At 38.2% G+C, this 24,819-nt stretch overlaps 1 protein-coding gene across 1 annotated transcript; it reads left to right on the top strand.

Annotated features, from left to right (window-relative positions):
• Positions 1 to 834: 834 nt before the first annotated feature.
• Positions 835 to 24,416, top strand: mtnr1c (melatonin receptor 1C). Its single transcript, XM_067440238.1, has 3 exons — positions 835 to 1,017; positions 1,253 to 1,494; positions 23,416 to 24,416. Exons 1-3 carry the CDS (start codon positions 962 to 964, stop codon positions 24,303 to 24,305), a joined length of 1,188 nt encoding a protein of 395 aa, XP_067296339.1. The 5' UTR covers positions 835 to 961; the 3' UTR covers positions 24,306 to 24,416.
• The last annotated feature ends 403 nt before the right edge of the window (positions 24,417 to 24,819 follow it).

The following is a 24,819-nucleotide window of genomic DNA, read 5'->3' as shown; positions in this document are numbered from 1 at the left end:
TTTCAAGATGGAGGGGCAACATGGCGACCAGCATTCAAACCCCTCACCCGTATTTATTTTTAATGGCATATTATAAACTTACGAGAATACTTTATTACTTGAAATAAGTAAATATACATTAATGAGCACATGTATATATTTTTGAAAGAACTAAGTAGCTTTAAAGTGGCAGCCTAATGTACCTTCTGCCAAATGATGAGAATAAATATATGGCCCTTGGTATCTAAATTGTGGCCAGTGAATATGCTGAGGAATTAGTAATTTTGGAAAACAGCTGCAAAAATGTCAAGCGTGCACCACTCTATTACATAAACAAGAATGTCAATTGATTATGGTTAATTTATACAATCTGCACCCATTATTTTTTGCAAATGATCTAAACAGTGCAAAATTAAACAAGTTAATTAAATTTCAAATTATGAAAAAAGTCATTTTGTCATTTTGTCGGCTCTTTGGAGGTTTGTCTTGCACAACCTGACGTTGCTATCAAAAATTTAGATTTTGGATTAAACATTTAAGTTTTTCTTGTAATTAGCAAACCTATTGCTCAGCTGCTGAGGCAAAAAGTTTAGATGTATGATACACATCCTAACTAAAATTGCTCGAACTGCATAGGCTATTGTTGCTATGGTTACCTCACCAAGCCAACGCCAATCGCGACTTTAGTTCGTTTCGTGTTCGACATCAGATGGAAATATGCCCTATGCTCTGACTAATTGCAATCTAACTTCTCGGTTACCTAAACATCTTAAAATATGTGTAGCTATTTAATATACATGATTATAACATTACATAATTATGCATATGACAATCCCCTATTTATAAACCTCCACGTTCTGTTTAACGGTTGGCAGAGGTGGTGGTCTGGACTGAATCCACAACTCGTTACGCTAATCGCTGCTCAGATAGGCGCTGAACAGCTGACTGAGCGCTGGAGACGGCGGCTGATGTCTGTGCCGTGATGTATGTGGCGTCTGTGCAACTGCCCGGAGTGTATGTGAGTCACTGTGATCCGAGGTGACAATCCAGATAACTGTGGGGCTGACAATGCACCGACGAGCAAACGTGCAAATGAATTTAATGGGAGCTACTGGGAAATTTACAGGGACTTGAAAATTGCTTTCCTCTTGCATTAGATTCTTAAGAGCTCAGTGACATTTTCTAAGTGGAATGGATTGGCTATATTTTTGGGAACGTACGAGAATACCTGTTCGTTCCAACTTTGTTTTTGTTTTGTTTTTTCCTTTTGAAGAGTGTATCAAAGGAGAAACTTTAATGTGGTATTACACTCGTCCCTAATGGCGATGATGAAGGCGAACTTGAGCTGTCTGGAGAGTTTATCCCGGGGAAACAACTGCCTCCCCGCCAGGAACACGTCTCCCGGGGTAGCGGCCACCCTCGCCGGCGTGCTGATCTTCACCACCGTGGCTGATATCGTTGGAAATCTACTGGTCATCCTGTCCGTGTACAGGAACAAGAAACTGAGGAATGCAGGTGTGAAGACCTCTGTAATGTCTGACAAATATCACACATTATATGTGGAGCCTTTTTGTTAAATTAAAGAATTTGCAGAGTTTGTATTTGTAATTGTGTAGCATGCTTCTAAATACACTTATGTAAGTTAAAGCAGCATTGGCTTTTCATGTTGGCTCAAGTTGTTCCCAGCTGCTGGTGTCAGTTGGCATGGATCATATCGGGGTTTTTTTCCCTTAGTTGATAGAGGTTGTTAATTGCACAGTTGGAAACAGTGAACACATTGCTCATAGTATGCACATTATAACATTGTTAACATGGTTTACTCTGTGTCCTGTTTTGATGCACCTCAGACTTACATAAGAGACACCAGCAAAACATGGCTGTCTTTTTTGTATTGTGCAAAAAAAAAAAAAAAAAAAAGATGTTAAATGGCATAATAACTTTTCACGTTTTTGATGTGCAAAGAAGTGTCAGAAGAATGTAACCCAAGGCATGAATACTTCAACAGAAGCACGTCAGCAAACAACTCATTTTACAGGGCTTCGTTTTATACTGCAGGCTGTGCTTTGAATAAACAATAGATATGTGAGACTTTTATAGTGCTGCAAGAATATAAAGTGCACACACATTCTTCAAAACCACTTACACAATACACATACAGCAGTGTCCAAAAGTCGGAGACTTTTTAATTGTGAATTATGTGTTCAGCATTTTACTAACAAATCAAGAAATGAAAGGTGCAATGAATTTGAAAAACCTGATGATCCATGTTAACCAGCATGCTTTGAAAATATCACAGAGAGCATCTTGTGCTTCAATGGTGAAAAAAAAAATCCCTTTTTGATGAGTGGAGTTCACATGATCAATGTCCTAAATTTGATTATTTGACTTAAATTCCAGTTTGCAAATTCGATTTTATATACCAGGTTATCAATGCGTTCTCAGACTTTCTGAGTTCTCAGATCTCTTTGTACATCTAAGGACATGTTGCTTGCTACATTATCTGCTTTTTTTTCTTTGCATGTAATATTATACAGGTGGGAGCGAGAGAACAGAGCTCTGCCTGCGAGGGGTATATTGTCTATCGATTTCACTGCTATAAGTTCAGAGTTGTTTCAAACGATTAGGCTGTTGGTGTGAGAATGACCATATCCTCAGCAGAGCAGACAGAAACAGAAGAGCTCTTCTGTGATCCATTCCATCAGAGCTAAAGTGTGGTGTTTGACGTTTTTAAAGAGCTCTGAAGGTTGAGAAATTATCATGATTTGAAACCAGCGTTTAGTTATCCGTGTTGGGGTCCACAAAATGGGAATTGTCAGATGCACGTCGTCAACCATAATAAGAGAAGAATGCTCAAGTGTGGATGGTGTTACATGTTCCTTTCATCAGACCGTTCCGTTCTCTGCAGCTGCTCCTAACTGTTTAGGCAGCATGTCGAAATCTCACTGCCTCAGATCATGCGGTGCTTTCCCAGCCTGCCCTGAGCAATGAGCTGCTTGAGTAGCAGCGCAACACTGCATGTTTGGATAAAGAATGGAGATCCAGTATTGCTGGATGGAAGAACACAAGACACTAAGCCCCAAACACACATGCATACAGTACACACATGATCAGTAATGGTAATAATAATTCATTATGTAGCGCTTTACGTATGGAATGTGTAGCAACCACCTGGATGATGCAACAGCAGCCATTTTGCATTAAAACACCCATCACCATCACACACCAGCTTATTGGTGGAGAGGAGACAGAGGCCAATGGGCAAATATGACCAGGATGCCGGGGTTACACTGCTACTGTTTTTTAAAGGACATCCTGGGATTTTTAATGACCAGAGAGTCAGCACCTTTGTTTAATGTCTTATCTGAAGGACGGTGCTTTTTGACAGTCCCCATTCCTATACTGGAGCGTTAGGAGCCACACAGACCAGGGTGAACACCTCTTCCAGCAGCTACCTATTTTTCCCAGGAGGTCTCCCATCCCGCTACTCAACCCTGCTTTTAGCTTTATTGTACTACATGGTGATATGTCTGATATATCAGTGGCCGGAATTACTGCTCTGTACATCTCAATGTTCAGGACGTGTCAGTGAAGCTTTAGAATGCAAGTTTCTGGAGAACTCTTTAACATCAGAAGTATGTGTGTGAGGACAGGAATGCAGTAGAAAAGAGAGGCACACGATCTGCTGGTTTAATTTTAGTGCTCGTTTTATTTTTATTTAATGGTCTTATAATGCCTTTAAGCACATGACAAGTGCAAAAAGACAAGACACCACCGGGGACAGTGAGATCAGGACATCACAGGCTGTTGTATGTGTTGTGGGCATTTGGCTGCTCACTGTGCCACTACTAAGGCATGATTTTGTGTTTGCTGGTGAAAATGTAAGATGGTGAAATGTATTTGCTTGTAAGCATTTTAAGCGGTGGATGGGCAGTTGTGCTCATTTAAATGTGCTATGTGTTTTAAGTATTACATATTGTTCATATATATGTTGTAGTTGAGAATGACAATCAAATGCACAGAAAAAAACAGTTAATTTAACTATAAAATAAATCATGGTAATTGGCAAAAACAAAACAAAAAAACTTGATAGTATTCAATGCATTTTGACCTATAAATTAAGACAACATTTTTAAATGTAGACTATTAAAATTCAAATGTTAATGGCTCATCAGAAGCAGTTGAACAGGACGGGTATCTTGTCTTCAAGGACAAAATGGCCAAAGACAATTTTTCCTTGTTGCAAATGCATTATGTATTAATGTGACAAATGCAATTCATTTAAAATGAATCATGGTACTTGGCATAAATTACCACATAGTATTAAATAAATACATTTTGATCTATATGTTTTATCAACATTTTTCAAATGTAATGCATACATTTGTTTTTATATTAAAAAATATTTGTATAGTATATTCCAGTAAATACATGTGTAGTTAAATTTTCACTGAGACGGAATGTACGCCTCACAAAAAAAATGGACTAATATATCAAATTATGTGATATATTACTTAGAATTTTGGCACAAGAACACTGAAACCCTCATTCCTCTTCTTCCCCCTCCCTCTCAGCTCTTGCCATTTCTACAGCCGTCGGGTTTGGTTATGCAGGCAGTGCAGGTTCTGGCAGCCTGAGTTGGGTTTAATCAATACTTCCTTACCCCCGTCCTCTGGCCCCTCTTTAGACTAGAGTGCTGATTGATAGTTTCTTCTTAATGTCCAGCTGATGCTGTTTAGTGTTCCCTCAGACTGTTCAGGAGATTTAATTTGTGATACAATCTGCCAAAGTCAAGCATCCCAACCAGTCTAAATCATTTAAACACCTCTAGAAAACCAGTATACATATAAACAAGTACACTGCCAGAAGTTTGGGATTGGTAAAAATGTAATGTTTTTGAAAAAAAAGTCTCTATATGCTCACCAAGGTTGTATTTACTTGACCAAAATATAATATATAATTAGAATAATTTTCAATTTTAATGCATTTTATAATGTAATTTATTCCTGTAATAGCAAAGCTGTATTTCCATCATCATTACTCTTCAGTCACATGACCCTTCAGAAATCATTCTAACGTGCTGATCAGGAAACATTTCCTATTATAATGACAGCTGTAACTATATATTTTTGTGGACACTGATTTTCAAAGTGATGATTTATTTGAAATAGAAAATATTTGTTACAAATGTAGGTCTTTACTGTTTGCTGTCACATTTGATCAATTTAATGCACACTTTCTGAATAAAGGCACAATATGTAAGAGTTTTAGATTAAAATATCCCAAAACCACTAGAACAATTTTACACATTTTGTTGATCTGTGTACTTATATTATCCCAAATGTTTCCAAAAATGTTTAAACCCAAAGAAATCAGCTATTTAACCACTTACAAAACGTGTCCTTGCGTCATCTGTCAATGACGTCATATCTGCGCGACCCTTGATTTCGGTAGAACCCATGAAAACACCAAAGATGCTTTAACATAGTATGGATAGTATTAGACAAGCAAACAACTGTTTGGATATAGAACCGAAAACGAATCATTGATATACAGCACAACACAGTTAAGCTGGGCATATTGTGCAATTTCTATGTGATTTCAGCAAGGTTATATCACTCTTTATACACACTCAAATGTTTTTAGTCGGATTGTTTTAACCATGTAAAACATACACAGCAAAAAGAGCGGAAGCCGCCGACCGCAACAAGCATAATAAAAGCTCCGAGACCTGTGTTTCGCTCAAGTCCCTCTCATTAGCATTAACTACCAAGCGCTCCTTCTTCATACCACCATAACGTTATTAAAGGTCACTCATAAACATCAGAATCCTTTCAGATGTGGAGGTGAAGCATCAAGACTACAACTCCCATGATTCCACCCTCACTTGCAAGTGTCATCAAACTGAACCTAGTTGTTTTGAATAAGCAACCTTTTTAATTTCTTTCAAACAACAAAAATAAGCCTGACTGGCCCCAGTGAGACACACAGACAGACACTTCTGCTGGAGAGTCAAAGTGGAGAGAATCGAAGTTTACATTTTTTTACTGCTGCATTACATGGTCTCCATTAGCGGCACCAGCACACTTCGTCCATTACACCTTACCGGAAATCCCAGCAGTGTTTGGCATTGGCAAACACTCAGGGCTGCTGATGAACAGATGGCTTTCAGAGGAGAGGCATTGAACTACTCTCAGTGTAGCAATACACACAGACAGTGAGGGAAGGTCAGCATTGGCAGTGGATGAATTCTCTGACTCTGGGTAGCCAGCTCTGCTTCTATAGGGCAACCTTCCACAGACTCCATTCCAACCTGCTCCAGCACACCTGTCTGAAATGTTCAAGTAATCCTGAACACCTTAATTAGCTGGTGCAGGTGTGCTAATTTGCAGCAATCATGATTTATACTACTTGCTGAGGAGACTACCAACTGAATAGCAATCCTATGGCAACTACTGCACCTGGGCTGTAACTTTTGCACTTTTCCAAAGAATTGTTTGATATGGGCCGTACATTCTGTTAATGGCACATCAGTCTACACAACACTGTCAGTCAGTCAATGAGAATGTGTTTTTTACAGCACAATTTCCTCAAATAATAAGCAGACACACTGAGTGCCAGCATAATTGAATGTGTCTCCAGTTCACACTGAGGCATGTTAATGCTCTTATATGGTCATTTCTGACATGAATGGGTTTGAATTAAGCTGGAATGTATGTGTGCAGATGAATAAGTGTTGAGATAAAGCGTTACAGAGATTCTGAAAGGCTTGGATGGCGTTGGTGATGTTTTCTTGCTTGAGCTGCGGCCTCAGGCACAACCATCTGACCTGCTGCACTTATACCGACACAGGCTGCCTGTTACACAAGTTCAACAGCTAAAAGAATATCTCGCTGCTACTACATTTTTAACAATAAAAGAGTAAACCTGATCATTTGCTTATTGCAGAAGATGTTTGAATGGCTGGACTGGGTTTTATCAGTCTGTTGGCAGAACTCCCGAGAGGATGCTTGGCTGTTTTAAATGACTCACTGGTATACAGGAATAATTCAGCATTAAGTACTTATGGAAATGAAGGGGGAAATAGTCCCTCTCTTTTTTTTTTTTATGCATATGCATAAACACTTGCAAACACACTGCTTTAAATACTTACCAACTCCATGTACATATTTGTGCCTTAAACCTCCTTACCAGTTTTAGGAAGTGGTCTAAAAATGCAATGCATTACATACTGATTTACTCCTTATATAAAAAAATATACACTGTAAAGAAAAAAGGCCCCAATTGATTTTTTTAGTGACTGATCACATCTAACTTTTAGTTGAATTTCTGTGAATTAAATTGCATCAATTCACAGAAATGTAATTTGGCCAGCTGAAAAATGTGATCAGTCACTTGAAAACCTTCAATTGGAGACACATACAATTTTTTTTTTGTCCATATTTTAGAAAGTAATATGCTTTAGTGTTAGGCTACTTTTTTCTGGTTCAATACAGTTTAAATGAATACTGTTTAAATAAATAGTTTAGTTAAATCAAATATATTATGTGAAATAAAGTTAAATAAAGATGTTTTTTTAAATACACTGTAAAAAAAATCAGGTCTCTAATCGAAAACTTTCGAGTGACTGATCACATCTACATTTTTCAGTTGGCCAAATGGAATTTCTGTGAATTAAATTGCATCAATTTACAGAAATTCAAAAACATTTTTTAGATGTGATCGGTCAGAAACTTTTAAATTGGAAACATGCATGTTTTTTTACAGTGAAAGAAAGACTGGTGTAACACAACATGCTACTTTCCTTATGTCAAAATAGACATATAAGAATTCATGCAGGGTTGTTGTATTTAACCATTTGTAACTGTTTAATCATTATGTAAGGCAATTTGTTTAGGGATGGTTGGGGAGGGTGGGGAAAAAATGTAAAAATACACTGTACAAGTAACAGCTTTTGCCTTTGGAATAAAATATATTTACAAGAATTCATGCAGGTAACTTGTATTGCCCCCTTTACATCTTCTCAACATCTCTGTTGTATCTTTCTCTCTCAGTGCTTCCACAGTTATTTTTATAATAGAGTGGGGAATATGGGTCTGTTTGTTTACATGCCGCAAGTGCTCATGGATCTAAAGTTCTCTCTCTCTCTCTCTCTCTCTCTCTCTCTCTCTCTCTCTCTCTCTCTCTCTCTCTCTCTCTCTCTCTCTCTCTCTCTCTCTGTCTCTCTCTCTCTCTCTCTCTCTCTCTCTCTCTCTCTCTCTCTCTCTCTCTCTCTCTCTCTCTGTGTGTGTGTGTGTGTGTGTGTGTGTGTGTGTGTGTGTGTGTGTGTGTGTGTGTGTGTGTGTGTGTGTGTGTGTGTGTGTGTGTGTGTGTTTGTCCGGAGCAGTGTTGGGGGCTGATGGTGGTATCTCACCAGAATCTCATGAGCTTTATAATCCGATAATATAACAGACGATAGATGGCAGATTTTAATGTTCCACATATATAATCCTAGGCATCTGAGCGAGAGCGAAAAATGAGGTGTGCAGAGTTATAATAGACTGTCTGATCTTTGTATTAAAATAAGCCTGCAAAAGGCATTTCAATACCAGCTAATTCCAGCACCATCCCTGCTTCAGACTAGCTGAGCCAGACTATCCATTAAATACATTTATAACAGCAAAGACGCAGCCAGATCAGCTAACTCATCCTCGCTGATAACCTCAAACTGGCTCAGAGATGTACTGTTGGAAAGTAACAGGTAATTGCATTTTAATTGTCTCCTCTGAAACTCTGCTGTGAACTGCAGATTTCTGCTTTTTCCCCTCACAGCCATATTTAGAGACAGTTGAAATGCAATCTTTTGACTTTCTGAGTCATCCATCTCCATCTGACAAATCTATTGAACCACTTAATGATTGAACCACTGGTATTACACTATAAATGTGGTTTATAAGGACATTTCAAATGTCCTCATATTTCAAATGGCTTTAAAAACATACTAAATTATGTTTTTTTGAGAAAGTAAAATGCAGAATGTTTCCTGTGATGGGTAGGTTTAGGGGCAGGGGCAGTGTAGGGTGGTAGAAAATACGGTTTGTACGGTATAAAAACTTTTACGCCTATGGAGAGTCCCTGTAAACCACATAGACCAACATCTGTGTGTGTGTGTGTGGGGGGGGGGGGGGGGGGGGTTGTATAAGCACATTCTGTCTGGTTTTAGTTCATCCAAAAGGCATTGATGCCCCTGTGATATTTTCGAGAGATCACAATATATTTTAGCATATTTAGTATGTTATATTTTTTGTACATTCATAACATTTGTTTATATTGTTTTAAAATTACATATTTCTTGCTATCTTACAAATTGTTATTGGCTTGCATTTACATCACACTTACATATATAAAAAATTATTTATAAATAAATATACAACATTTTGAATTTTGAGTCATAAATTACAACAAAGATGTGAAATCTATTTTGTCCTTTCTCTGCAATGCAGGAATACTGCACTGCATGCATTTCTGAAGCTCAGATGGAGCATGCTGACACCTCAAACCAAGTCTTTCTCCAACTAGACTTCAGTTTCTCTGCTATTTTCAACAGAGTGAAGTTTGAGAATGAATTTGGATATTTTTTGACAAAGCCTGGAAAATAACGTTTCATGTGCATCCATCTTCAGTTTCACTCTCCCTTCCTTGTTTCCCTTGTTTACTGTTTGGTCTTTTTTCCAGTTTTGCACTGTTGAGGGCTGTTGAGATGTTCTATCGCGGCTTTGTGATGACTGCCTCATCTCACAGCCTGCTGCTAGGTGTCAATATTGTAGCCAGCTGGAAAAAAAAAACGCAGATATCTTTTGCACTTGTTTCAATGGATTCTTTCTGAGTATTATAATCTGGCCACACATTGTGGAGGTGCCATTATGGAAAGAAGGTGTTGTCAGTGTTATCTCTTGAGCTGACAAAGCATCTGTCCATGACTCCATCTGCTTGACCTGTCTGTGTGTAAACAGGACATTGCTTCTGTGTTATTTCACTATTTTTTAACACCTGCAAAAGTGTTTACCAAAACCCTCTTTAGCAATCCAAAATAGCATGTGTAATTTTTAGGGTACAACGGGGGTAAAAGGCACATACAGGTCCTTCTCAAAAAATTAGTATATTGTGATAAAGTTCATTATTTTCCATAATGTAATGATAAAAATCAAACTTTCATATATTTTAGATTCATTGCACACCAACTGAAATATTTAAGGTCTTTTATTGTTTTAATACTGATGATTTTGACATACAGCTCATGAAAACCCAAAATTCTCAAACAAATTAGCATATCATGAAAAGGTTCTCTAAACGAGCTATTAACCTAATCATCTGAATCAACTAATTAACTCTAAACACCTGCAAAAGATTCCTGAGGCTTTTAAAAACTCCCAGCCTGGTTCATTACTCAAAACCACAATCATGGGTAAGACTGCCGACCCGACTGCTGTCCAGAAGGCCATCATTGACACCCTCAAGCGAGAGGGTAAGACAGAAAGAAATTTCTGAACGAATAGGCTGTTCCCAGAGTGCTGTATCAAGGCACCTCAGTAGGAAGTCTGTGGGAAGAAAAAAAGTGTGGCAAAAAACGTTGCACAACGAGAAGAGGTGACCGGACCCTGAGGAAGATTGTGGAGAAGGACCGATTCCAGACCTTGGGGGACCTGCGGAAGCAGTGGACTGAGTCTGGAGTAGAAACATCCAGAGCCAACGTGCACAGGCGTGTGCAGGAAATGGGCTACAGGTGCCGCATTCCCCAGGACAAGCTACTTTGGGCTACAGAGAAGCAGCACTGGACTATTACTCAGTGGTCTAAAGTACTTTAGTTTTATTATATTTATAAAATAAATATGGGCTGTACCGAGTCTTTCCGGAAAAAAACGAGCGCCTGGAGGCGTATCGTGTGGGCGGAGCTAAAGAATGACGAGCGTGCAAAGCGATGACGTCCTCAAGCGTGGAGAAGCCCATAGCTATCGATCTCAGCTAATAGATACATGATCCAGAATCATTCAGCGGCTGAAATCAATTGAACAGGAGAAACAGCAACAGCAGGACGTCCGTCTCTGTGGTATGTACTGTATTTCAACCCGTTCTCACTCCCAAGGCGTCAAAATCCGAAGCATGGTCAAGTGCCTTCCGCGTCACAATTAAGACGCTAAAGGTGCCCCTGGGCGTCATTTTGCGACGCGCTGGGTGCTCCATTCATTTCAATGAGAAACCTTTGGCGTCATAAACAGACGCATTTAATTATTTGCATTTATAAAAGCAGACATGATTTTATTAATATTTAAAGGCTACTTTTATATTTTGGAGCAACTAACTCCACTCCTACCCTAAACCTACCCATATCTTAACAATATAAAACACATAACAGGCAAATAAATGTACAGTCACAAGTATTTATTGCAAAAACTGACCAAAGCAGTATAAAAGTATTAACTCATGTTGCATTCCAAGTCTTCTGAAGTCATACGATATCTTCATGTGAAGAACTGAGTTGATCTTGATGTTTTAATCGCTGAAATGATGATCCCGCTGCCCCGTGAACGAACTCATTCATTTCTCATTCAAATAATTCAAAAGACTCCTGAGCATGACGCAATCGGTCACAAGACACACGAGAGCCAATGACATTTTACAATCAATGCTGACGTAATGACGCAATTGGTCACAAGACATACGAGACCCAATGCAATTTTACTATGAAATCTCACGTAACGGGCGCCAATATTTGAAATTTGATGTGTTTGTTGATGATCTTCTGCGGATGGAGATGCTGATCGCTTTTGGGGATTTTCTTCATGCAAATCAATCGTTTGGCCACGGAAAACTTGGATTATTTAACTTTTTTGAATAACTCGTGGATACAGTATGTTATATCCTGTGTTTTATATCATGTTCAGACAAATGGGTAGGTTTAGGGATGGGATGGGGTTGGGTTACATGTTAAGCATGTCTAAATAGCGTAAAAAAATGTAAATAAAATTATGCTTGCTGATTAAATTGAAAAACACACTCCAACATGTCATAATGGCAAATTTATAAACTAATACAATTTCACCATGACGATAACATTACTAATACCCAGCGCGTCTGTGTATGACGCCAAAGGTTCATCACTGAAATGAATGGAACACCCAGCGCGTCGAAACATGACGCCTTGGGGCACCTTTAGCGTCTTTATTGTGACGCAGAAGGCACTTGAGCATGCTTCGGTTTTTGACGCCTTGGGAGTGAGAATGGGTTGTGTATTTAGTGGCCTGTCAACATTTGTGTGATTCGGTTTATGGACTATTGTATGCGACTAAACCTTAGCAGTAGCAAGCAAAACGGTTTTGCACGTCAGACTAGTGTAACGACGAAGCACGCGATCGTGTCGTTTACTGATGTTTACTCATGTGACAACAGCATAGACATTTGAAGCAGTTTTACTCACTGGCTGCTTCCAAAGCAGGACCGAACTTTTATCGCTCGGACCGCTCCGTCAAAAACACACTTCTTTGGTATGATTTGGTGAAGTCCTGACAGCAGTGACTTGCTGTGCTGAAGCGTTAAAGTCGCTTGATGTCACAGATAGGAATAAAGTGGACCGTGGCGGGAGTGTATGGGCGTGCATTTCCTCTCTCACTCTAGTCACACACGCGCGCACCCTACCGGGAGAAGAGCCCGTACGGCCCATACAAGGACCTTCTGCTCTAGTAACGTCAACCTGAGCCATACTCGAAAAAAACTCTCCGAAACTTGTGAGAAACTGGAAGGAGTATTTTTGACACAGAAATACTCCATCAAACGTCCAACATTAGTGTTTGAAACTTTGTCTATGTTTAGGATGGGAATCCAAGTCTTTAACAGTGTAAAAAGCTCAGAATGCATGAAACAGCATCCCCCCCCCCCCCCCTTTAAGGGAATAATATAGTTTAATATGAAAAAGCGGTGAAGTATCCCTTTAAGTGACAAATTAGAATTGCTAAAATTATTTAAAATATTTAATGATTTTCCGTTTTGTTCAAGCTAATTAAAGCAAGTTTTTTCAATAATGGAAGAATATTTAAAAATATGATATTTGGCGTAAAAGGCACAATAATTAATATGACTAAACAGTTGGCTGACTTTTCCATTTGTTGATATGACATGGTTAGATTCAGATGCTAAATATCATATATTATGTTGGGTGTCCACCTTAGAAATAATCACCATATTTATAATGAAACCACCATATTTTAAAACATATTAATAATTTCATAGCCTGGATGACAGAAATGAGAGAGGGAGGCGGAGATGTGAGGGAGGATTTTTCAGCCGGGACTTTTTACTGCGCCGAATCGAAGTACTCTCAGAAGTGCTATTCCGCCATACATTATAGTTCTCCTTTTTAATCTGCTTAGAAAAGCGCCACGTTTTATTTTGTGTCACCATACTTGATCGTTCAACTATTCATCTAACTGTATTTAAATTGGGAGAACGTGGAGGTGTTTGGTCACTTCTAACTTGATCTCTGTTTGGTACCATAGGAATGAACTGGGTTTAGTGGGCTAAGCTAAATGCTATCAGAATGTCACCACGCATCAGAGAGATTTGATAAAGGTTAAGCGCACAGACTGAGAAGAGTGAGGGATTTATCAACTCGTCTTAGTTAAGGTCCATATTAATAACATAGTTTAATATGAAAAAGCAGTGAAGTATCCCTTTAAATATACAGCATTTTAAAAAAACATCAAATACTAGATCAAATTAGCGCAGAATCCACTTTGTGTGGCTTCAAGGATCAGACAAATTTTCACGTGCATCTTGAAAAGCTGATGTTTCTGAAAGTGCTGCGGCAAGTTTAATGCCATTTAGTGGTCTAGAGGAAAATAAAATCAAAGAAGCCTTTTACCCCATGGAGCCTTAAGGCCTGTTGTACCCTGCTATAGTGGATATAATTTAGTGTTTTCTTTAATTGAGTAAAAAGAGAGATGAATACACTTGATACATGGCTCTCTGTATTCTTCCAAATAGCCCGAAGATATGACAGAAATAGTAAGAGTAGTAGCCTTCAAATTCAGCAATTCATACTTTTTTCCATTTAGGGATTACTGGTTTAACTGATATCAGCTGTAGAGGAAATCAAGGTAGAGCAAATTATATTCTGATGAAAGATGACAAACATGCAGCGAAGAATCATGCCCAGTAACACCATATTAAGAAAGTTAATCTTTTTTTATATTTTGAGTTAAGGAACACAATAAAGTGAAAGGCTTTATGAGATCTCCCATCTATCCTCCGTGTGGTTCATTTACACATTCAGCTCAGGGTTGTAGAATATATGTCCTTGTAGAGTGTGTCATGAGAAATTGTGAGAAATAAAACCAAATAAACTATTCTGTTCAGGATAATCATGTGGATTTATTGTGATCCTCAGGCAATCCTTCCTTCCCATGAACTGTCCTGATCTGAACCACAGACAAAATAAATCCTGTTCTCTCTCTCTCTCTCTCTCTCTCTCTCTCTCTCTCTCTCTCTCTCTCTCTCTCTCTCTCTCTCTCTCTCTCTCTCTCTCTCTCTCTCTCTCTCTCTCTCTCTCTCTCACTCTCTCTCTCTCTCTCAAACATGATATATGAGTCTTGTAAAATAACCATGTCGATATTACACTGACTTTATGTCCCTCAACCTTGATGAGGAAATAAAAGGAATAAAAACAAGAGTAGACCCATCTGCATTCAAGCTGGAGGGTAGTGATAAAGGAAAGGTTCAGTATTCACACCTTATCTTGCATGAACTGTGGTGTTATTAGACTTAGTTATTACTAAATGTTTTATACTCTGACCGTGGGCCATGTGACTTTGATTCTCTGACAGCTGTGTAGGTTCATTCTGATACACTCTAAAAATGCTGGGTAAAAAACAACCCAAGTTGGGTTGAAAATGGTCCAACCCAGCAATTCCTAGGTTAAAACAACCCAATTGTTGGGGTTGTCCATTTTCAACCCAACTTGGGTTGTTTTTTACCCAGCATTTTTAGAGTGTACTGTATAAAGTGACTTAATTCAACTCAAGTCATCGGAACAACCACTTAAAGGTACCCAGAGCAAAACATAATCATAAATGCTTCTTATGGCGCATTACATCTTTTATGCCATATAGGGGTTCTATTTTTTTTTTTTTACTTTCTTGAGTGTGTGATGTTGCTGTTTGAGCGTGAAAAGGATTTGCAAGTGTATTTTTTTATACCAGTAAGCACTGTTTCTGAACTCCCTGAAAAGCCTTGATTGTAGTTTGTAGTTTTCTTCTAAGACTAAGACTACACTATATTCCTTGTTTAAATAAATCCCACCCGCAAGGTATACACAAAAAAAGACTGCACAACTGGTTGAGTTGTGTTAGTAGTGTGTTAAATTTCGCAGAGGCATAACATTTCCAAAAGACACTCAAAACGGTTGACCTATCACTGATCACATTCTGGTCCTGCTGACCAATAAGACCATATTGCACTTTTTGGAAGGAGGTGTTTTGAAGACACAGGAACTAAACAGAGAGTTAAAGACAGACCGGTGAGAGAGGTGCTGCAAAATATGTGAAACTCAGGAAAAGCAAGAGATTTCACTTCAGTATTTGGCCGAAATACTTTCCTGCTCAGAAATTATATCTTTGTCCACTGCCAACGGGACTGACTCTCCATATAAATGTCATTGCAAATGTCAGTGCGAAGAACCCGCTGTGACCTGTGTACAATTCCCTGACCATTCTTCGACTTAGTTGCCAGAGGATCCATTTCTAGAGACTCTTTGAAAGAAGTCAAAAATGACTTTGTCGGGCTTGAGGTCTGACTTGAGCTTGGTTTGAGGATTCTGCTCGGATCTCAGGCTGCAGGCATTTGACTGCACAATTGAAAATGTGTTTCAGCTGAATAGATATTACAACCTTGAGGGAATTGTATCTTGACAATATGTCCAATTGTACAAAATGCTTACATTTGATCAGCTGAGTAAATAAGACATATGTATTTACATTGTATTTCTTATAAACACTATATTTAAAAGCTATCATAACAATCAATAAACTGCTATGAGATATGTTTTTTTTTAGGTTCCTCAACAAAAAATATTTTTTACAGAATACTATGTGAAGATCTAACATCATAACATTCAGAAGTACTGTAAAAAACACAACTTGAAAAAAGTTGAAATGACTGATTTTGTTGTGTTGGTTCAGCAAAAATCCATACTGTACAAAATCTCGTACAACAAAAAAAAATCTTAGTACTAATTTCCACTAGCTTTTATTTTTGTTGACTCAACTTTTGTAAATAACAGTTATATGAACTGAAACTAAGTTGTCTGTGACACACAAAAAAATGTTGAGTCAACGTGACATTATTTGTTTTCTGGAGAGATAAAAACTAATCTGTAATAAATCTTTTGTAGTTGAGCCAATTCAACATTTTGTGTCTTTTGGAAACAGAAGTTCTTATTAAGAATGAACAGGTTCAGATGTAGACTTTTTCATTGGAAATGTTTGGTTACCATTTTGGTGATGAGTGTTTCCTTTAGTTGGGCAGTTTGAGTCTTAAGCCCCTTTCACACTGCGATTCCGGCAAATACACGGATAATGAGACCCGGCATTTTTTCCCGGGCCTCTAGATTTGGTCCATTCACACTGCCAGCGAAATACCGTAATATTTGCACTTCACACACAACCCGTAACGGTCCCGGATCGAGCTGACACGTGACTTCCTGATGTGACGTATAATGGCGAGCGATCTCAGCTTCAGTGCGGATAGTAAGGAGCTCCGTGGTCTCGACTTGTGTCCAGTTTGAGCACGTTTCTGCTTGTTTAATTTTAGTTTCTTTTGTATACGAACACTCTCTGCGTTTAAAACACAGACGAGCTATTCTGGCACTGCAGGGTTGTATTATTGAAAAAAAAAGCTTTAGGAGTAGCACGATAACTATGTACACGTTGCGGCATTAGTTTCAGCTTTTGTTCACACAGCGCTCGTCCCGGATCGAACCCCGCAATGTTACTAGGTCCCCGACCCGGGTTCAATTCGGTAATCAATTCCGGGACGTGGTTGCTTTCACACAGAAGGCGACCCGGCAATGTTCCGGGAATATTGCGGGTCCGACGTGCAGTGTGAAAGGGGCTTTAATGGATTGTATGAGTTTGTAACAGTGTTTAAAAAAACACAATTTGTTGCAGAAAATGTTGTAACCAATGATCTGGTGATCTAGAAAACAGCATTATAAAGTGGAGTTAACTACTTTATTCATGATCAAATTGATTTATATTATATTTACCAACAAAAGTTTTTTGCAGCAGCTCAGTCATTCTGAATTTTGATATTTAAATACATTGTGGGAACTTTTTTAGACACACACACACATATATCTAGAATCAGCATATGAATCTCAACAATGGGGACATGTTTCATGTTGCAATGCATGATGGGAGCCCTTATTTTAATACTACGTTGGCTCCCAGCATGCATTGCGGCATGAAGCATGTCACCATTGTTGGGATTCACATGCTGATTCTTGATGTCGGTGTGTGGTAAAACATTCCTGTGTGTGGTAAAATATTGGTCAGAAATATTGTTGATTTATTAGAGTTTATGAGGCTGAAATCTTGATCATCTTAGTTTCTTTCCTAGCAAAAACAAAATGGTGATGACTAAATGATTTTCAATTTAAAAATCAACATCTAAACCTGTTTCCAAATGGACAAAAGTTCTTGAATTGGCTCAGCTACAAAAGATTTGTTACTGAATAGTTGCACATCTCCAGAAAACAAATAATGTTGACACAATATATATATGTCACAGAAAACTTATTTTCAATTTGTATAACTGATTTACAAAATTTGAGTAAAAATAAAGCTAGTGGAAATTGGTACTAAGATTTTTTTTTTGTTGTACAACCTATTTTATTTTATTTTTACAGTGAATTATGAACACTTTCCCATGAATAGTGTGGATAATTTCAGCACAGAGAGCTAAAGCGGCCTGTTTGTTGTCCTGTGTGTGATGCTTCGGGTTATTGGACTCGTGCTAGACTGATGGTGGGAGATGGTGATCTTGTCAAAGTACACTTCCTGTCAGCTGTGGCTTTGAGTTGACACTTGGCAGGCTCAGGCAGTAGTCAAAATGCCACTGTAGATTTAAAGAAATGCTTGGATAAATCGTCTCTGATGCTAAAGGTGACATGGTGAGAAAGAGGGAGATTTAGGGCTGTCTAAAATTCGATTTTGTGATTGTGCACGCCAGGCAGACATAATCTGTAACTGAATCTTGTTTCTCTCTTAGCTGGGAAAAAGGAAGTTTTCCACAACAATCTGCATTTGTTGCAGACAGCACAGGCTATGAAAGTGTTCTTCGACCTCAAGAAGAAAATGATCTTATGACATGCAGGGCTTGGTTCTGACACACTAATGGTATCACTGAGGTAGATCAAATGGTAAGGAAATGTTTTACTCCAGCTTTTGACACAATACCAGAGACCTAAAATGTGCATTTTCTTTTATCGGTGAGTATGTTTTAACATAAACAGGCACAGTCTGATCACTTCATAATACTTTGCATAAGTAGACATCAAAGGCTATATCAGTCCTTTTGAATCTGTTTCACTCATGAATGCAACCTTCATGAGTTGTCAAACATGTTCAGTTTTCCTGGCACGTAATCGTTTCAGCTTCAAGATGGAGACTGAGTGTGATGGAGGGAAACAGTCAATGGGAGTTCATGAATGGAAAACACGTGTGACCTGATCAGTGTTGCAAAGAGCCAAAGAATAATTGAAATTGTGGAAATGAGCCCCATTTGAATTCAGCAAAAGATTTGTAAATAGTTTTACGGGGGCAACTCAATAAGAAATGCATTTTTGCAAAGACACAATGAGGTCATTTTTATAGAAGATGGATGTGTCTGAACATTTTGTTTTTGATATGGAACATGAGGCTGAATTGCTCAGCTTTTGAGGACACCCAGACGAGGTCAGGCAGAGGGGCATTTTTTCCTCGTTTGTGTTTTGAATGATAATAATAATAACAACATTTGTTAACACTTTATTTTACATTGTCCTTGTTACTTATGTTATATTTACTTACCATACACTCAAAATATAGCTCTTTAGCTGAACATAATTCAATCATGGATAGTGTTTCCACGTGACTGAAGAAAGTAAAACATAAAAGAACCCACCATACAACTAACTAGAATCAATGGTGTTCATTTAACTTGAATGAATGGCTTTAGATTAACTTAAATAAATGGTTTTCATTCAATTATAATTCCTCAAATAATCCTCAAACTAATGCTTATGTTTTAGTCCTGAGATTTAAATAACTACAAACTAAATAGAACATTTCATTACACGTGATGTTCAGTGTTGGCAGTCCAGAGGGTATTCAATAACTGTATCTTTAAAGGTACACAATTGGTCCTTAGGGTACAATTATACCATTGTTTTGCTCTATAGAGCAGGGGTAGGCAAGTTCAGAGTCGCTGTCCTGCAGAGTCCGGATCCATGTTTGGTCACCATTATGGTGACCAGTGTTTCCTTAAGTTGGGCAATTTGACTCTTATGTTAGTTTGTGCTTTTTATTAGAGTGTTAACAAAACACATAATCTGTTTAAACCATAAAAAAAAATTATCATGAAGAAAAATATTTGATTAATCTCATCACTGACAAAAAAATAAATACTACAACTTCAAAAACAATACTTCTTGCCACAGATCAGACATTCTGATTTTAGGTTTGTAAATACTTTTTACAGGTAAAAAAGTTATGATGAACACATATATCAAGAATCAGCATATGAATCTCAACAGTGGTGACATAATTAATGCTGCAATGCATGCTGGGAGCCATGAGTTTTATACTATGGTGGCTTAGTGGAGTAGGAGCTAAACTCTGCACGACATCAGCTCTCAAGGACCAAACTTGCCTACCCCTGACTTAGAGGTAAAACAATTTATGGACCTTAAAATGTACAATTTTACACTGTTTTATATTGTGCTTTTCTCAAAGTGCTACAACACAGGGTAATAATAATAATAATAGAAACAGTAATACAATTAAAAACAAAAGATTACACGTTTAAAAAAATACAAACAAGCAAACGAGACAAATAGCTGATTAAAAAAAAGTGTCTTAAAACAGTCCAACGTTGGGGAAGTTCTAATCACCAAAGAAAGAGCATTGCATAACATATAATTTAAATGAAATAATAGAGTTTATTTTAAATGTGGGCTGCTGAAGAGTACAAGAACCAGAGAAGAGCGAAGAGAGAACGAGTAGTATAAGGATAACTACAGGGATATGCAGAGGTTGTCCCATGTTTTTATATGCTTTATATGTTAAAATCAGAGTTTTACAACTGATAAGTGCCTGTATGGGAAGCCAGTGTAAGAGTCGTAAATGTCATTCTGCCGTACCCAAGCAGAACAGCAGGCTGACAATGGATCCACACACACTCCTAACCAGATCATTGAGGATAAACACGGGACCAGAAACAGTCACACTGAGTGAGAATGTCGGAAAAGTAGAAAGAAAAGCAGCCAGCGTCTCACAGAATATCACAGTAAATGATTATTTTAAACTACATTGAACCACATTTAAATAAATGAAATAAAAAAGATCAACTAATTAATTTAATGTGAACTAACTGCGCTTGTGTCCTCTCTCACCGGAATAGAGGAGACTTAATGTTATTCTGCAGGGATAATAGTTATTACAGCACCTCCCTAATCGAGTTATAAACTACATATTGGTATCTGTATTCTGTCAGTCCACACACAGTTCTGACACACAGTTGTGATGCTCTCTGTCTAGCTCCCACACACACTTTTTTTAAAAGCACATATACTCTCAGAGATGCAATCATCTCTATTTGCTGATTTTATTGAGCAAGAAGAGTCAGTGCATCCTTTTACTTTCTTTCTCCAATTCAAATACCCTTTTTTCAGTTTTTCTTTATTGTCAAATCATTTGCTTAGCTTTTAATTAAAGATTAAATTAAAGTCTTTATTTTTAATAATTTATTTAATGTATTATGTGATAGAGTTGTGTATTTTTCACAGTACCCTCAAAGGGACATGTTGATGGAAAAAAATATGAGATGGCAGGAACAAATTCTCTGCATTCCCCGCGAGAATGCAAAAGCATTGACATATAAGTTTTCATCTCATCTCATTTTTTATTTCCTCCGCCATGTCCCTTTAGGGGCTCTGTATATTTTTGTCTGACTGCTCTTTCACCCTAATTTCCCTTAGTAAAATAGCTATCTGTCTAAAATAAATATAAATGCAAAGTAAAATAAAGGTGGATAAATATGCAAGTATTAACAGAATAAACACAATTTAGAAGGATATATAAGTTGAAGAAAAAAAGGTAATAGTAATAATGTTTAGTAATGGTTTACTGATGGATACAACGAGACGCATTTACTCATTGTCCCTCATATGGTAAGAGGCAAAGGCTTCCTGTACACGGCAGTCCTTGTGGTCCCCTGAAGGGCGTTCACACTGACAGCGATTTGCAGCGACAAAGCAACCGGAAGTCATTCATTTTCAATGAGAGTTGGTGATTTGAAGCGACATACAGAGACCGTTGGCGACGCAACACAGTTGAGCAGAGTTCAACTCCATGCAAATGTACAATGACATAATATGACAGTGCAGAGAGTGGAGCTCATGTGATCCACCTCATGATACAAATAGATCAAATCCAGGGGGGTCACCCTCATGGCGTTACCTCATGTCTCAGAAAAAAAGAAAATTGTATGGGAAAAAAAGTGTTGTGTACTCTTTTCTTTATAATGACAGAACTTTTATTCTGGGTGACCTTTCCCTTTAAGTACTAAATATTTTTTTTCTATTGGGTTTCGGTTGCCCATGCAGTTGTCATGAGTAATGAGTTGCCAAGAAAAAAATATGTGAACCCCTTGCATACAAAATGCATGTTATTTTTTTATTTAATAATAAGATATTTTACATTAAAGATGCTTATAGTCCACAAGACAAAAAAAAAAGCTGAATTTATAAAAATGACCCTGTTTATAAAGTTTATAAACCCTTGATTCTTGATTTCAAGTCGGAATGTCTGTTTTTATTACATCTATGCAACAGAGACAGAGCACATTTAGGCCACGCCCACAACAGGGACAATCCAGCCGCATTATTGTTTCTGATTTATGACAAAAAAAACAGAACAATGTCTAAAATCTGATATGTAACAAGGTGTACAGCAGACAAGCTAAAAAAAAGCACAGAAATAAGTTTTTATAAGCTGTCGGCCCCCAAAAAATGAGCGTTGAAGGAAACAAAGTGGACCTAATTTTATAATATGAAACCTGACACTGCCCACAAGGGGAGGAGCCCTAGAAGAATTTGGTGTACTGTTTCCATGATAACGCAACATCCAATTTCCAAATGGTTTTCACAGGATGAATTTTGAGATCGTAAGCTTAAAGGGATAGTTCACCCAAAAATAAAAATTGTATGTTTATCTGCTTACCCCCAGTGCATCCAAAATGTAGGTGTCTTTGTTTCTTCAGTAGAACACAAATGAAGATTTTTTAACTCCAACCGTTGCAGTCTGCCAGTCATAATGCATGTGAATGGATATCAACTCTATGAGAGTAAAAAAAAAACATGCTTAGACAATATGCACAAAAAACCCTGCTGCTCATGACGACACATTGATGTCTTTAGACGCAAACCGACTGGTTTCTGTGAGAAACACAACAGTATTTGTTATTTTTTTTTACCTCATATCCAGACGAATCTCATCTGGTGTTCCCATCCATCATTACTTCCGTCTGGTCAAACTGACACAATCATAGATATATATTAATATGAAAAACCTCATTTGGCCTATCCGCACAGGCACTAATGAGAGATCTATATATGATCGCACCAGTTTGACCTTACCAGGCGGAAGTAATAGCGGATGGGAACACTAGATGAGATTTGTCTGGATATGAAGTAAAAAAATAACATAAATACTGTTGTGTTTCTCACAGAAACCGATCGTCACGAGCAGCAGGGTATTTGTACATTTTGTCTAAGCATGTTTTTATTTTTTTACTCATAGAGTTGATACCCATTCACATGCATTATGACTGGCAGACTCAACGGTTGAAGTTAAAAATCTTCATTTGTGTTCTACTGAAGAAACAAAGACACCTACATTTTGGATGCACTGGCCACTGGAGGTAAGCAGATAAGCATCACATTTGTATTTTTGGGTGAACTATCCCTTTAAGAATGATACTTATTTTAGGATGATTACTAAAATATTTGATAGGAAAGAAGGCAATTTTAAAAAAGGGTGGCAGGTAAGGGGTTAAAACACATATACATCAACTCATCAACTTACAGTATGGCTTTCATTGTCATGAATACCGCACCTTTGAATATGTCGCTCTCTTTTTCTTCTCTCATAGGTAATATCTTTGTGGTAAGTCTTTCTGTTGCTGACCTAGTGGTGGCGCTGTACCCCTACCCCTTGGCTCTGGCCGCCATCTTTCATAATGACTGGACAATGGGCTCCCTGCACTGCCAGCTGAGTGGGTTTGTAATGGGGCTGAGCGTGATCGGTTCGGTCTTCAACATCACGGCTATCGCCATCAATCGCTACTGCTACATCTGCCACAGTCTCCGCTACGACCGACTGTATTCGCGCCGGAACACCTGCCTGTACCTGCTGCTCACCTGGATGCTAACAGCTCTGGCCACCGTGCCCAACTTCCTTGTGGGCTCCCTAAAATACGACCCACGCATCTTCTCCTGCACGTTCGCCCAGACAGCAAGCTCCTCTTATACAGTCTGCGTTGTTCTGATCCACTTCCTTGTCCCGCTGGGTGTGGTTTCTTTCTGCTACCTGCGCATATGGACATTGGTGATTAGGGTTAAAGGTCGTGTCCGGCCCCATCCAAAGGTCAGAGCAGCTGACCTGAGGAATTTCCTGACCATGTTTGTGGTGTTCGTGCTGTTCGCCGTGTGCTGGGCGCCCCTGAACTTCATTGGGCTCGCCGTGGCGGTTAACCCTGCAAGAGTGGCGCCGAATATCCCGGAGTGGCTGTTTGTTACCAGCTACTTCATGGCATATTTCAACAGCTGTCTGAATGCTGTTGTCTACGGGTTGCTCAACCAGAACTTTAGGCAAGAGTACAAACAGATTCTTCGCGCTCTCTGCACCCCAAGAGCGCTGTTCACTGAAAGTTCCAGGTACAACACAGAAGCCATAAAGAGTAAACAGTCACCGGCGGGAACCAATAACAATGTGAAAGAGATCAACATGTATAAGGGCGGAGTAACACACACTCTTTTCTAGCAGATCTCTCCTCATTTACCTAACAACCACAATATAAGGATACAACAGGTCTAAAGGTGCACCAGGGTAACATACGCATTTTTTTCTCTCTCTCTCTTCTTAACCACTAGATTGCATCAAATCATCACAGCGCTTTTCGAAACATTCGCCGCTCTGATCGGGGGCAGAAAAACAAAGTCAATTCTGTACTAGGTTTATATAATATTTAAGGTTTTTTAAATGTTTCTGGGTTATTTAGCAAATTAGAATTGATAAAATTACCAAATATATTTCGAAACAAAGATTTCTTTCAAACACAGTTTTGTTCAAAGTAATTAAATGATTGCTTTTTCAACTGAAGAATATATAAAAGTAAGGTATTTGGGGTGAAAAGCGTCCTTATTGCTGGGGCCACAGGCACTATCATTGAATTTGAACTAATAATTAATACCTGGCTGACTTTTAAGGTCAGAATTCGATTATAATAATTCATAAATTATATAATTTATTATGTTGGTTGTCCACCTATATTTAA

Source organism: Pseudorasbora parva, chromosome 3 (genome assembly GCF_024679245.1).
Source record: "Pseudorasbora parva isolate DD20220531a chromosome 3, ASM2467924v1, whole genome shotgun sequence".
NCBI classification, from domain to species: domain Eukaryota; kingdom Metazoa; phylum Chordata; class Actinopteri; order Cypriniformes; family Gobionidae; genus Pseudorasbora; species Pseudorasbora parva.
Note: the sequence above shows the minus strand (reverse complement) of the source record. Positions and strands in the feature narration are given on the sequence as shown.

Bases quoted from the DNA above. Each gene is read 5' to 3' on its own strand.
- mtnr1c (XM_067440238.1), top strand. From the start codon at position 962: ATGTATGTGGCGTCTGTGCAACTGCCCGGAGTGTATGTGAGTCACTGT. The intron at 1,018-1,252 runs GTGACAATCCAG...TTCCTTTTGAAG, and splicing joins GTGAGTCACTGTGATCCGAG to AGTGTATCAAAGGAGAAACT. The intron at 1,495-23,415 runs GTGTGAAGACCT...CTTCTCTCATAG, and splicing joins CAAGAAACTGAGGAATGCAG to GTAATATCTTTGTGGTAAGT.